This window comes from Dermacentor variabilis, chromosome 4, assembly GCF_050947875.1.
Source record: "Dermacentor variabilis isolate Ectoservices chromosome 4, ASM5094787v1, whole genome shotgun sequence".
Taxonomy (NCBI): domain Eukaryota; kingdom Metazoa; phylum Arthropoda; class Arachnida; order Ixodida; family Ixodidae; genus Dermacentor; species Dermacentor variabilis.
The window spans coordinates 35,041,759-35,057,017 of NC_134571.1; the positions used below are offsets into that span (position 1 = coordinate 35,041,759).

General features: G+C 47.6%; 1 protein-coding gene across 1 annotated transcript; it reads right to left on the reverse strand.

Annotated features, from left to right (window-relative positions):
- Positions 1-9,190: 9,190 nt before the first annotated feature.
- On the reverse strand, positions 9,191-11,611 carry LOC142578181 (uncharacterized). Its single transcript, XM_075687583.1, has one exon. It carries the CDS (start codon positions 11,609-11,611, stop codon positions 9,191-9,193), a length of 2,421 nt encoding a protein of 806 aa, XP_075543698.1.
- Positions 11,612-15,259: the final 3,648 nt, after the last annotated feature.

Here is a 15,259-nt window from a genome sequence, read left to right on the forward strand (position 1 = left end):
CGTCATATGAAGGCAATTTTCTATGCTACCTCCGCTTAACAAGAAGACCAACAGCAACATCGCATTGTGTCTGCGCCATTTGCGGCAGAAATTCGGGAACGCTAGCTCCGGAATGTGGAGGCTTGAATAAGAAAAATGACCGGGCGGTTTTATTGAAATATATTGTCCCTGCCAGCGGAGGGCGTACTGCTCATGCCGGCATTTCTTTCTGTCATGATGACGTCCACCGTCCCATTGCCGTGTTATCCAAGCGCGTTATTTCGCCGCTCCAGGCTTTCCATCTGCTTTTTTCTCCTTAAATTCCTTTGTGTCCGGCCTCTGTTCAAACCTAGCCACGAGCAAAGTCCGTTCAGAAAGCATCTTTTTTTCTCTTTAATTTCAGCCCAGAAGGCTCTCTAAAGTTAACAGCGAACGATAGGAATGCCACCAGTCACCGAAGCTTTCCACTCGTTTAGTTCGTTCTCGTATATAAGCTTATACTTGCCCCACGCATACGTCAATAATAAATCGTGTTTGTTGAGCCTCCGCCATGTTACGCTCCTAAGTTATTAAGTAAAACAATAGCACAATGGAAATACACGTACATTTTATTGGATTCTTGTAGCTGAAACACTCTCAAAAGAAATTAAATTCTTCAGTTTTACTTGCCAAAACCAAGCTATGATCTTGAGGAACGCCGTAGTGGGGGACTTCGGATTCATTTTTATCACGTGGGGTTCTTTAACGTGCGCGCAATGCACGGGCGTTTTTGCACTTCGTCCCCTTTCGGAATGTGCCACCGCGTCTGGGATTCGATCCCGCGCTCTCGGACTTGACAGCGCAACGCCAAAGCAACTACGCCACCACGGCAACTAGATATTCGCTACTATCCCACTTGTTGTGGAAGTGCCATTTTTGTTGCAATAATGCAAGATTTTCAGGAAAGAAAACAGGAAGGGCAAGAGCACAGCAGCGACGCCTTTCGTCACAATTACGTGCTTGATAAAGCTCCCTACTTGATTCACGACTTGCATTTTGCAGAGACAATCGAATTCAGGTTACATCTTCTGCAGTGCATCAGAAACAATATTCGTTCACACTGAAGTCGTCTTTATCAAGCCGTGAGGTCAGTTACACGTTCCCAGCTTACCCTCAAGAACTAAACTAAAGAACTAAAGCAACGCATTACCACTGTCATCAAGATTCTGAGTGTCACACAAATTGACTCTGAAAGTATGGGCTCTGAGAGTATAGTAGCGTCTGCACATAGATTTCGGAGGTCACAGCAAGCAATACTGTAAAGGACGAGGAAGTTGTGTGCATGCAAAATAGTAGTAGTTCTTTAGAAGTTGGAAGCATGTGCTGGTAATGGCTACTGATCCTGCTGTAGATGAGTTCAGAGCAAGAAAAATTACCAGTCCGCTGATTGTTTTAGGCACATTTATAGACTAGTTCAGCTCTTGTTGCGGCTCTTTGTATTGCACAGACGAAAGTTAAGTTTGTGCCACTTATGCTTAACGTTTGCTAAATCGTATCCTGCAACAATAAGAATCACTGCGAGTGTAATGCGTGAGCGAAGTCTAGGATTCGGAAGAAATGGGTAAAGGATGGGGAGGACTGTTAATAATACCCCAAGTAACGAGCTCAAAAAGAGCGACAAAATAAGGTAGGATGCGGAGGGCAAAGGCAATGCTGCGCTTATGATGATCCCCAGACACCGAGCTTATCGACGTCTGCCGTTAATTGATCGACGGTATCGTTTGGTGCAGGGATTCGCAATCGAACATACGGCGCCCCGAAGACTCGGTGTGTGCGTATATAAAGAGAGCGGATGCTATCGCCAACTTCAGGTTGCGCTACAGCGCTGAAGTGACGCTGAGAAAGACACTCGACCGCTTTCGTCCTCCTAGTGGTCGGCTGCGGGGCAGCGTCTCGCTTAATAATTATTGATTATAATAATTATGATAATATTGATTGATAATATATTGATAATAATATGATTATAATATTGATAATAATGATTAATAAGACTGGGCCAAAAAGACGCGGTGCCTTTCCCTGGCGGTGTAGCCCTTGCGATAGTAGAGCTCCTTGCCTTTAGCCGTCCCAGTAGCCCTATTATCCCATTAATTGTGCTGAAGATGCTTTGTCTGCAAATGTCACTACCTCCCAGGTCTGTCCTTATTCGTCTGAAAGGGCAATTTGTTCTTCTCCTTGTCGAATTTATCTTTATAAGAACCACTCTCCCTTTAATGACCATGTCATTCTTCAGATTTTCGTAAAAGTGCACATGAGAGCTTCAACTTAAAGGTGTTTTCGACAGTGTCAATATTAGATACTGATTGTGCGGGCAGATTGCGCCGATATCAAAATTCTGACATTTCTGACTCTTGCTAGCAGAGTGCCGTTTGTCCAACGGGATAAATCCTGGAGAAGAGAAAATTTCTCAATTTCGCGAAGCGTTGAGAGCAATTGCAAGATTTAGCGTTGTGTCTGAGCATTTCAGACGGTTTCGTAAATATATGCAGGTGCGGCCTGACCCGAAGCAGCACGCCGAGAAACTGCTGTTATGCAGAAGGAACAACGCTCTTGTCGCTACCAGGCGTCTGAGTACGTTAGCGCCATGAGCGCCGTCGGTGGCGTTGCTGGCGTCGCACCTCGACGCTACCCGAGACGAGACTCGCAGGAATCCATCTTGTATTCGTAAGCGCCCAGTGACATATTAAATCCTTAAGGAGCGCTGGCGCCGGTATAAGTAAAATTTAATGACTCTGACATTGTGAGCCCAAATATAGTTTTGGAGTTTTAGTGACGTAGCATAAAGGGAATACGCTGCGAATGAAAACTGTTTTTTGACGCTTTGTAATTGCTAAGGTTTTGACGAACGAATCAGTGACGGCCACCATACTTGGTTAGAGAAACTTTAGCATTTCAATATTTTAGCACTTACGTAGCATATCGAAGGATTCATGTGGAACAGCACATCTAAGCCAACGGCCACGCCGAGGACGACGTCAAAAAATCGCCATGAGTCTCCATATATTTGCTTTCGCAATAAAAAGTCGTTTCCCTCGATGGGTGAAGCATTGATGGCGATAGTAAATTATCAAACAACTATTCAAAGAAAGGGTTGTGTAGTTTTATGCGCCGCATAAATTGAATAAACATTCGCTTACTAACTAAATTGACAAGCATAATGTCGCTTGCGCACAAGCAAACATAAACAGATGTCATTCAATGACCGCATGCAGACACTCGCTGTCACAACGGTGAGACACAACGTGTCTCCGAAACATGACATTACGTGACCTCTAAAACTAAGCGGGCGACAACACAGCGCACACGAGGCCATGAGCCATCTCCGCTATACTCCTTTTGTACCAGATTTTCTCCAGGCTCGCGGCCTTGCTCAGCCGCGCCAAGCGACGAAACAGGCGGGCTAGGATTAGCGATGCGCGCTCACCTGCTCCCTTTCCCAGCCCATTTTTTCGCACAACGCCGGGCAAGCGGGAAGTAGCGCGTATCAAGTCACCATCCTGCTCAGCTGAATCTCTCACGCTTGCCCTCACATCACGGCACAATCGGGGCGCAACAGGATCTTATCGCACTCGGACATTACGGATGATAATGGTGACGGTGGTGACGGAAATTTTCCTATAGTGTTTTTGTAATTGCTATCGCAATAAAAGCTGGCAGCTTCAAAGCGAAGCATTGAAAGTGGTAGGAAAGTGTAGCGTTGCAGTGAAGGTGCTTCAGAAATCTGGCATGATGATGAGCACCGCTAACGACGTTGTAGGCGTGGCCTCTCAATGGCGGATGAGATAAGACTGAAGGAAAGCCTTCGGCGTTTGCCAGTGCCAACAGAAAGAATTAAACAGATTTAATTACTTTGACGCTTACTATCTCTTTCGATCAGACCACTGAACGCGCGAAAGTGTGTTTTGCACACAGCTGCTCGTCAGGAACGCTAACGTGTCCCTGTATCGTCACGCATGCATTGTCATACCATCGTCTGGATACCTACGCGGATAACGCTTCATGTCATCATCCTTGATGACGTCATCATACTTCATCATTGTAAGTTCGCCATCCAATTCTCCTCATGCCATCATCGTCACATCATCGTGACGTTGCCCTTGCACGAATGTCGTCACTCCAGTATCGTCCCCCCATTGTCCTCATGCCGTCGTCGTTATACCAGTTTTGATCCATCAACGTCATTTCTTGTGCGTCATTCTACTGTTCTCATGCTTTAGTCATTCAGTCTTGATTATGCCGCAGTTGTCATTCCATCGTCGTCACTGTTTCGTCGTCGCACAGACGCTTTCATGCATGCGTTGTCGTACCGTCGTCGTCAGGTCGTCTTGGTCGTGCCATGGTGGTCATATAGTCGGCGTCATCTTAGTCCTCATGTCATTGTCAGGTTGTAGTCGTTATAACATGTTAAAAATTTAAATAACGTCATGTCACTTTCGTCCTGCCGTCGTTGTTATACACGTTTGTCGTTCAGTCGATATCATTCCTTAGTTATCATTTCATCGTCCCTGCGTCGGCGTCATGCAGTCGTTGTCGTGCCTCCATGCTCACAGACCACCTTGACGAGTGAGTGCCATAGCAAAGTGGGACGATATCGCATTATGTGGCACATAGCAGAAGATACGAAAGTCCCATAACTACCAGTACACGTGTTGAATAAACGTGACTTGCGCAATATAATTTGTCGCTACGCTGCTCGATCGCTATTTTCGTTGGCATCAAAATTCATTGTGAGGTAAGTTCTGCCATAATTTTTTCACCTCTGGAAGAGACCCGCTGCAGCTGAAATCTGCGCAGAGGTCAATTGTTTCTATGCAGTTATTGTAAATGGAAAGTGATTTCGAAAACAAAAGCTCGTGGTTCTTAGCTAAAATATTGCATTTTGCTGCGTAATGACGTCATGATCTGCAATCAAATTGTACAAGACGTTCAGGCTTCCTTCTGAAACTAGTGACGAAAAGAAAGACGTTAAACAATACCTGTGCGGCAAAGTTAGCCATCTTCGGTGTCCATTAATGGACACCCATCCGGCCCAACCGACCACCTAGCGGCCAACGTACATTGATTTGACATTATCAGAGAAGGTGTCCGCAGTTTCGAGTATGCCGATCAGTGTATATCATAGTTACCAGCAAGCAATTGTGGCCGTCGTTACTAAGTGACAATAAAGTTTTTACCACATGTTTTCTTACCACGCTGTTTACAGCTCCACTGGTTATCCACCTTAGCAAGGCGGAATGACGCTGGATTTTTTAAAACCTTCTCGTAAAGCTGCTTGTAACATGCACGTCATGTTGTGCAAGGAGTCTAGAAAGATGTGCGCTAGCTTTAAGCCCACGCATGCACATGCACATACAATCGAATAAAGAAATATGGCTCAAAGTTTGAACACAGTGGAGCAATGAGAGAGAAATAACTTTATTGAAGGTCCGATAATGACCTTAAAGGTTTTCCTCAGCTTAGCAGACCAGAGCCAACTGGTCGACGTGAGCCGCCGACGCCAGCCCCGCCCGCCAATGCGTAGAAGGGGAATCGGAGTAGTGCGGAGATTCGATGGCTGTTGGGAAGATCAACGGATATTCCACGTTTGCGTAGGGGGAGGGGAGATTGACGCCGGATGTGTCAGAATGTAAACTGTATCGGAAGAATCAGGCTAGGTGCATGAATGTACTAAGTTGTGTGGCTGTCGGAATATGTGTTTGTGAGGTTGTTAGCTCGAGGTGTGGTAAAGGTAGTGTCGTTATTGAGTGTCCGGGCGTATTGTTGTTTTAGTGTCCTTTTGTAAATGTGATCTAATGAAGCGTTATATTGGAAGTGGAACACTATATTGCAAGACGGTGATCTGACTGAAGCCCTTCATTTACATTCCCTGCAATAATATTTTAGTGCGTAGGAGTGAAACAAAATCCTTAACTAATATTCATGTACTTCTCATTATAGTCGTCAAAGCTCCTGTGAAAACTGTAGCTGTTATTTAGCTGTTGTACTTGTATCATGGCGGTTAAAACACCGGCAATTAACTTGTGGAAAGTATTTTATTACTATAATGCCAAAAGACTTTGTTCCAAGAAAAGTTCTAAGGAAAGGAATTAAATGTCGCACTAAAGGGACTGATAATACTGTTTTATTTAGGAGATAGTACCAGATTCATCGCTATAGCAGTATTGTTGTCCCTGTCGTCGCTATTCGGGGAAGAGAAAACTAGGTTGCGTTCATATACATAAACACCACGAAGGCAAGAGTTTGCAATTTGCACTTGACTACGGGAGCAAAAAGTGGCCGATATGTCACAAAACCCTGAAATAAATAATTGGTAGCTAATCTTCGAGTCTTCAACCCACTAAGGTGATAGTTTGGGCATGTTTGGGTTTCCAATCCACGTTTATGGCTCAATCAGCGCTTTAGTACTAATCAGGCATTTCCTCGAAGATAGCATCATAACGTACAGAAGAAAAAGAAGTTACGTGTTGCGAAGAGCCCTTTAGCAGGCTCAAACGTTTAGGCTTGTCAATAAAACCTGATTTATTCATTGAAAAATTAAGTCTTATGTTTATCAAAACTTAGAACTTTGGACTTTATTATCGCCGTTCTCCACATCTCCATCTTTGACAAAGTTACTATTGAGGTTAGGTTATCAAACATCACAAGTGGGAGGGAAGACAATAAATGATACACAGTTTTGATACGCAGTACTCGTGGTGCATAGTACAACAAGCCTTTCGCAATCCAGATTATCTAGGCGCTCCTTGGTTAGAAATACCCGTGCATTTCACATAGCCTCTTCTTTTGCTGATGTACTCATAGCGGCGTCTTGTTATGTTTTCATTTTTTTTTACGTCACGCCTTTCTGGCCTAGCGCTGAAGATAGCCTACCAGCTTGGTGGTCTGGGCACGCGACAGAACCACTGCATCTCATGAAAGGAAACATTTGAAGGCATTGCAGAAAGGGAAAGAGAGAGGAATATGACCTGCATCGCAGCCGGGGACCAGGCCGTCTTGAATGACAAGCACCGGACCAATTGGTCCGGGTCAATATGAACGCTCTCGCGTTTGGTTGGCTGCTTTGTACTCGAATAGCCACCGCGGTTGCCGACTGACTATGGTCTTGCGCTGCTGAGCTAGAGGACGCGGGTTCACTTCCCGGTCACAACGGCCATATTTCAATGGGGGACAAAGGCATAAACACTCGTGTACGTTAAAGAACCGCAGGTAGTCAAAATTAATCCGCAACCCACCACTGCTGCATGCCTCGTAACCAGATCGCTGTTTTGACATGTGAAACGCTAGAATATGTTTTAATTTGTTGTTCCTCATTCATTTTTTTCCTTGCGCTTGGCAAGAAAGGATGATAGAAATGACGTCACAAACTGCTTTGAAGCCAATTTTCACATCCGCTCTCTTTCACAGGTCGCACCACTAGAAAGCATTTACAATATTCATCTCAGCAATTTGAAAGCTAAGGTATCCAGAATAAAGCTCATTGATTAGGTTATTAGCATAGACTGAGCAGTGTAAGCATGAAATAATGTTTTCATTAAATATAATCCTCGGCTATCAGCACTATCTTTTATTTGTCTGCCCTTTTCGCGGTATGAAATTGAGCATTGTACGAGTCTTGTGTTTACCGGTCTTTTGGTCTCATGTGTGAAGAATGGGATGGTAGTTAGCAGTTTATATAAGCTCAGTGAGGCACTATTGGGCAGCTATAATGCAGTGATTCTGCTTATTCGATTCCATCAACTCCCCCCCCCCCCCCCTCATCCTATGTTTTTCTTTTTATTATCCGCCGTTCATGACTGGCCGATGACGGTAATAAAGGTGGCGCAGTCGCGCTCTCACCACTGATGAAGTGCGATAGGGCAAAGCATTAGACTGTAATTGTTATATTATTCCAGTATTCCAGCCCTGCGTTGTAGATAACTTTTTAAAGCGCGTACTATTTCAATGGAGCTTCTAAGGATAAGCGTCTAAGGATAAGGAGCGTGTAAGGCATAATTAGCCGTCGGCGCGGCTGCTCTTTCATACAGGCTGCACTAATTAATCTTTAAAGTAGGAGTACACGCATTGGTACGAGCTTAGTTCTTCTACGCAAACACGTTGCCCATGTGAAGGAGATGCTGGTACCATCATATAGTGCTGCTAATTACTCGCCGAATCGTCGCGGCGTGGGATGATGCCATTATTAAATGCTAGCAAAATTACAAAAGAGCGGCTTCATTCACTGACGCATCGATGATCCACCTCGCAGGAACACTAATATTTGTGCACTGAAACGCTTAAACAGGAGTCTTAGCGACTTCTAAGAAGCAGACATCTATTGCGCGTGCCAGAAGGCAGGAATTTAAGGTTGAAATTAATGCTACCGGCCGTTGTTTAATAGCAGTAAGATCGGTTGATTCGAGTGATTTAACGTCCGAAGGAATCAGAGGGGCGTGAAGCAATTTCAACCCCTATTTTTCTCTTTCTCTTTCTGTCGATAGACGATGGTCCTCGCTTGTGCGTATTTGAACAGGTCTACACATACAAGAACGAGAAAGTTGTGTGCCAAAGGAATAATTTGACAGTGACTGGCGCTATGATTTATGCCGCAGGGCAAACGTGCTTCTGCTGACCTCTCAGCAAACTCATTAGAGTGATTGTTTCTGAATTTTTTATCTGTGGTTCTTTATTGCGACTATTTCAGCTGTCGATGGTGGTGGTGGTGGTGGTGGTGGTGGTGGTGATGTTGAAGCAGGCGGGGTTAGCCTGGCATACAAAGCCGGCAATTGTTCCGCCTGATCCTCCTTCGAGTGGAGATCAGGGGTGTGTCACCAGGTGTCGATGAGCCCCGTGTCTCGCAGGAAGGCTATCAGCAGTCGTTGCGCTCTCTTCCTGAATGCCGCGCGCCCTCCGGGGAAAACAACGTCTTCAAAGGTCCTGTGCGTCCGGTCGATCACGTCGCGTCTCCTTCGCTGATGTGGGCAGGTAAGAAAACTCGATTTATTTCCGCCCAGGAGTTAATTCTCGGTCTGCAACATGTGAACCTTCATTTTGTAATTCTCGCCGTCAACCTCGTCACAATATAGCCGCTTATAGTGGATCTTAAGAGAGAGAGAGAGAGAGAGGAGGAGGAAGAACTTTATTAAAAACACCAGTCAATGAACGTCAGGAGAGAAATGCTTCTCCCCCTTCGCCCCTAGCCGTCGGCCGGAATACCTTGAGACACAGCAGCAGCAAGGGCTTGACCGATGAGGTCCCGCTGGACGTTGGGGTCTGGGCTGCGGAGCAAAGCCTCCCAGGATTCTAGAGTGCGCGAGCTATCATTCTTAGCCGGACATGTCCACACCATGTGAACCAGATTTGCTGCCTCATCACAGAATTTGCACTTTGACCTGAATACTCCTGGATGCCACTTGCTGTAGAGTACGGGGTTTGGAAAAACCCCCATCTGTAATTTCCTCCACATAACCTCATCTTTCTTGCTGAGCGTTCTGTCCGCTCCCGGGTAAATTTGGCGATTTAGTCTGTAGTATGCTATGATTTCCTGGTATGCGCGCATATCCTCTCTTCTGTTTATAGTTTCGGTGGTTTGGGAGCTTCCGGGGGTCGACCGGTAAGTGAGACCTCGGGCGACCGAATGAGCCTCCTCGTTCCCTCTAAGTCCCTGGTGAGCTGGTGCCCAAACGAGCAGAACAAGCTGCCTGGGTCCTCCTTCCCTGTTTAATATACGGATGGCAGTTTCCGTCACCCTCCCCGATTCGTAATTTCTCACAGCGTTTTTGGAGTCGCTGATGACCACATTTACCCCCCTTTGGCTGAGGGCCAAGGCTATGGCTGCTTCCTCAGCTTCAACCGTCTCGACGCCGCTGACTGTGCAGCACGCCACCGGTGTTCCGTCTTCTCTAACCGCCAGCGCCGCGTGTGCCGCTTTGCTTTCATATTCCGCAGCGTCCGTATATAGGACGTCCTGTCGACAAGTGTATCTAGCTTGTAATGCCTCTGCCCTGTCTTTACGCCTGCCGTCGTGAAAGGCAGGGTTCATGTTTCTGGGTAGCGGAGGTATTTTTATCTTGTCCCTGATATGTCTGGGTATGTCGCCTGAGCGCACTTGCTCATGTTTGGGCTTGTAGCCTAATTTCTCTAGAATTTTCCTGCCTGTTTTAGATCCAAGTAGCCTTTGGTGCTGCGCGGTAACGGCAGCCTCAATCAGTTCCTCGAGAGTGTTCGACACCCCCAGCTTCATAAGTTTGCCGGTGGGCGTGTTCGGGGGGAGTCCGAGCGCGACCTTGACACTTTTCCTAATAATGATTTCGAGCTTGTTCCGTTCTACAGAACTGAGCTTGAGGTAGGGTGCCACGTACACTATCCTACTGATTACGAAGGCTTGTGCTAGCCTCAGGAGATTCGCCTCCTTCATCCCAGAGTGCCTGTTCGCTATTCGTCTGATAAGACGACACGTTTGATTTGAACTGGCTTCTAACCTAGCAAGCGTTTCATAATTTTTCCGGTTGGCCTGAATCCTCAGCCCGAGGACGCGGATACTGTCGACCGCAGGGATCTCGGCGCCGTTGACGTACAGGTGGATGCCCGCCTCACGCTTTTGGTGAAGCCGCCGTTTTCCGGGGGGCATCAGGAACAGCACTTCCGACTTTTCGGCCGAACATTTAAGTCCTTTGGGTTTCAGGTACTCCTCGATAATGTCAATTGCATTTTGCAGGGAGCTTTCAATTTGCCCACCACTGCCCTTGTTTATCCATAGTGTTAAGTCATCCGCGTATATGGTGTGGTTTAGATTCTCAATTTCCCGCAACCGTTCAGGGAGTTTCAACATAGCAATGTTGAAGAGGGTAGGTGATAAAACCGAGCCCTGCGGCGTCCCCACGTTACCCAGGTCAATGCTCTTTATAGATTCTTCCCCTATCTTGAGAGTGGCTTTCCTGTTGGTAAGAAAGTCCTTGATGTAATCGTACACTCTCTTCCCGACATTGAGTGAGTTCAAATTCTCCAAGATGGACACGTGCCTCACGTTGTCGAATGCCTTTGCCACATCTAACCCCACAATCACTTTCGTGTCTCGCGTTTGCTTATCTATAATTTGGTCTTTGACCTGCAGCATCACGTCGCATGCCGACAGCTTTGGTCGAAAACCGATCATGGTGTCCGGATACAATCCATTTTCCTCCATGTACCTATTGAGCCGCGTCAGAACAACGTGCTCCATAAGCTTACCCACGCAGGAGGTGAGCGATATAGGCCTGAGGTTCTCGAAGCCTAGTTTTTTACCCGGCTTGGGAATGAAAATGAGGTTGGCGAGTTTCCACTCCTGCGGTATCGTCCCCTTCTCCCAGCACTCCTGCATGTACGTTGCGAGGTTGGCGATTGAGCTGTCGTCTAAATTACGGAGCATTTTGTTGCTCACTCTGTCCGGCCCTGCCGCTGACTTAGTCCGTAGCCGATTAATCTCCGCTCTGACCTCAGCCAGGGTGATGGGGGCGTCTAATTCCGAATTCTCTCCCCCTCCGTAGTCCGGGAGGGGTTCAGGTCCGGCGGGATTGATGTACCTATTCCTAACTACTTCTAAGAGTTCCTTCTTAGTGCCATCAAACTGATGTGCCATTCTTTCCAGCTGTTGTTTGGACGCTGACTTTGTGCTATCCGGATCTAAGAGGTGGCGAAGAAGTCGCCACGTCCCCGCGGTACTCATATTCCTCTCCATCTGATCGCAGACGTTCCCCCAATTTTGCTTCGTGAGCGTGATTGCGTGCTCTTCAATTTCCTTGTTTAAAGCCGCTATCTGTTTCCTGATATTTCGATCCCATCTCTTCTGTCGAAGTCGGTCCTCCAGCCTTTTCTTTTTCCTCCAGAGATTAACTAATCTCCTGTCTACCGCTTCGTTGCCCCCCTCAGTTTCCACCACTTCGGTGGCCTCTTTAACAGTGCGCACTACGCCATCGCTCCACTCTGCAATATTAGAGATGGGAGCCGGGTCTCCCCTGAGTGCCCTGAAAGAGTCCCAATTTACAGCCTCCACCCTCCTTTTCCGGGAGGTTGTCGGGCCTCCTTCTACCACCACTTCTATGATTTTGTGATCGCTGCCTAAGTCTTCGTTTGTATTGCACCACGTCGCTTTAGTGCCGTTCCCCGTCAAGGTGAGATCGGGTGTCGTATCACACGCGACACTATTTCCCTTCCTCGTAGGCTGCATCGGGTCGGTTATTAAATCCAGATTATGAGTTTGTATGTCGTCCCACAATTTCCTACCTTTGATCGAAGTCTGCTTATATCCCCATGCCGTGTGGTGAGCGTTAAAGTACCCCACGATCAACAGCGGGTTGTTCTTAATTTTACGTAGCGTCGTCGCGAAGAGATCCCCGAAGTCGCATTTCCTTTGTCTGGGAGAGCTGTACACATTTAATACAAACAAGCTACAGTCTTTCTTTCTTCGCGGTATCAGTTCTACGAGGACGTGGTCGATTTGTGCATTTCCGGTGTCATGCTGCACCGCTGTGACGTTGCGCCTGATTAGGGCGGCCACCTGCGTGCTTTCGCCTTCGCCTAGATAGGATTTGTACCCCGACAATTTTGCCTTTCTGCCGCATTCCTGTAGTGCCATGAGCTCCGGTCGATCCCCGTTCCTCAGGATTTCCTGTAGGACCGCACGCTTGCGCGTGAAGCCTCTACAGTTCCATTGCCAAACGGTGTTTTTACTGGATCTGTGAGCCATGACTGCCAACTAGCTGAGTTCCTAATACTTGCTGGGTGAGCTGCTCATATGCCCGGTCTCTCTTCGCAATTTCTGCCTTAAGTTCTTCAGTGAGTTTATTATCCCTCTGATGCAGTCGCTCTGTGAGATTGTTATCTCGCTGATGCAACTGCTGTGTCAGATTTTGGAACATCCCCAACATGCGTTCCTCGAAGGCCTTGCGCCATTCATCGTCCTGACCAGACTTGGTCTCAAATTTTTCCTCCAGTTTCGCTATCTTAATGTCTATCACTGCCTCTATGTCCTTATCTATCACGTGCTTCTCCATTTCCTTCGCCCTCTTTTTAGCAGGAGGCGGAGACGCTATCTGCTCCTCTGATCCTTCTGTATTTGGCTTTTGCGACACTTGCAGTTGTTTAACATGTGCTGAATTAGGCTTAAGCGCTATCTTAAGCTCCTCCATTTGCCTATTAATCGCGGCTAGCTGTTCTTTAAGCATGCGATTCTCTTCCTTAATCTGAAACATTTCCTCATCGCGTTTATCCTGGGAGGCCCTGCCTGCCCAACCCACCTTTCTGTTCGGAGACGTGGATCTCGCTGGATTGTTCACGTCAGCGCTGCCGGAGGTCCCCGTATTCCCGCGCCCGGCCTTCTGTTGCGTCTCCCCTTCCTGCCGTTGCGGCAGTCGCGGAAAGGAATCCGACCTCCCTCTCGACATGCTCCGCTGTCTTGACAGACTCCTGGATCTGCCTTGAGTCTTTTCCCATCTGCTCCTTCCTACTTCAGCCTCCTTCGCCTTCCGCTCTTCCTCCTCCAAGCGCAGCTTGGCCTGCCATTGCCTCTTCTTTATGGTATAAGGGGTCCTGAAAGCTTCCTTGCATTTCCGGTCTGCCGTTAAATGACCTTTGCCGCACAACTTACACTTGGGCTTACATGCGTGATCCTCAGGTGGAGACGTCATTCCGCATCCCCGACATTGAACTTGTTCGCTGACACATACGTCCGATCTGTGTCCCAGCTCACGACACTGATAGCACACCTCGTAGCGTTTCTTGTAGAGCACACACTTCAGAGGTACGCCATAACAGTACATCCACCTCGGCACTGTCTCGTTTTTGAAGGTGACGATTGCCGAGCTGGAGTTGCCCATCTTCCTGACTCCAAGTATCGGCGGGTTCCTCGGGTTACCGAAGGCCTCAGCCAGTTCCTCTATTGTCAATCTCGGGTCGATGCCGTGCACCACACCCCGCCCGTTGTCTTCGTGCGGAGCAAGGTACGCCGTGACTTCGTAGTCCTTGTTTTCTATCTTGATAGACTTAACCTTGGTCACCTTCCAGACAGTGTCCATGTCTGGGGTGCTGAAAATCAGGGTGCCTTCCTTGTCGTTAACAATAAGCACGTCCTTTTCTTGTCCCTTAACCCAGGGAATTTGCGCTGCCATGCGCACCGCCGCACTCAGCCTGGTAGTCGGAACTTTTGCGAGCGCCAGCCCGTTCTTCGGCCGAAGGATGATCTTGTAGTCGTGCGGCGGTAATCGCGGAAGGTGCGACGCAATTGAACGCTCCGCGATCTTCTGTCCCAGCTGCTTATACGCGGCGTTCGCCGCTGCCGCCTTCTTGCCTTCCCCGAACGCGGTTCCGCGTTCCGTCCGCTCGCCGTTGTTTTGGCTTTCTCGCCGTTCGCCTCTCGCAAGGACCTGCAGCTCCTTGACATGTTTTCCCACTTTCCTGATCCAATCCGCTGTTCTCAGTACTTCGGGGGTAATTTCTGTACCCTCGACGGTGACCTCCCCGGTCCTCGTGCCTCCACAGCGGGGTTCCGAAGCGGGTGCCGGGGGCTTCGGCTGCCGCCGAGCCGCCGCGTTTGTTCAACGCTAGCTTTACCCTTAGCTAGGTGGGAGACGCGGTCGACATAAAAGTGGCCGTAAAACATCCAAAAGTCCACTTACAGTCATAAAATTGTAATCCAGGTGATCCTTGGGTCTTCCGATAGGCGATCACATCACTTATTTCTATAAATCGGCACTGTTTCCACCAGACAAAGCAACTTTCCACGGAGCCGACTTGAACCCCGTCCGCACTCCCTGGCCCCCTGGCGGCCTCCTCGAGAGAGAGAGAGAAAGAGAGTTAAATATATTGAAGAAACACAGATCACACCTGAGGATAACTCATTCGGACTCTTACTCTTAGCATCGTTAAATGGAAAGAGAGGGAAACAGGCTTATAATGGATGACTATGAGGACAGAGGACGTGCAAAAATATACATTCTCTCATCAGATATACCTATCAGAGTCGAGAGTGAAGCCATGTGTTAATAAGGAATGCAAGTAATGCACCCATTTCTGCAACTCAACTTAGAGTCTGTCTGTCCAAGGTACCAGCTTGGCGTTTTCAGTTAGCTATTGATTGCCGAGTCTAGAAAAAAATTATCAGGCTGCGTCTGCCGTTAGAGCGTGGATATATAGGGTAAATACCAATTTCGTTGTGTAGTGTTTCACGTAGGTCGAAACTATGTCAACACGTAAGAAAATAAAGATCTTTGGGGTTTTACGTGCCGAAACC

Bases quoted from the DNA above. Each gene is read 5' to 3' on its own strand.
- LOC142578181 (XM_075687583.1), bottom strand. From the start codon at position 11,611: ATGGCACATCAGTTTGATGGCACTAAGAAGGAACTCTTAGAAGTAGTT.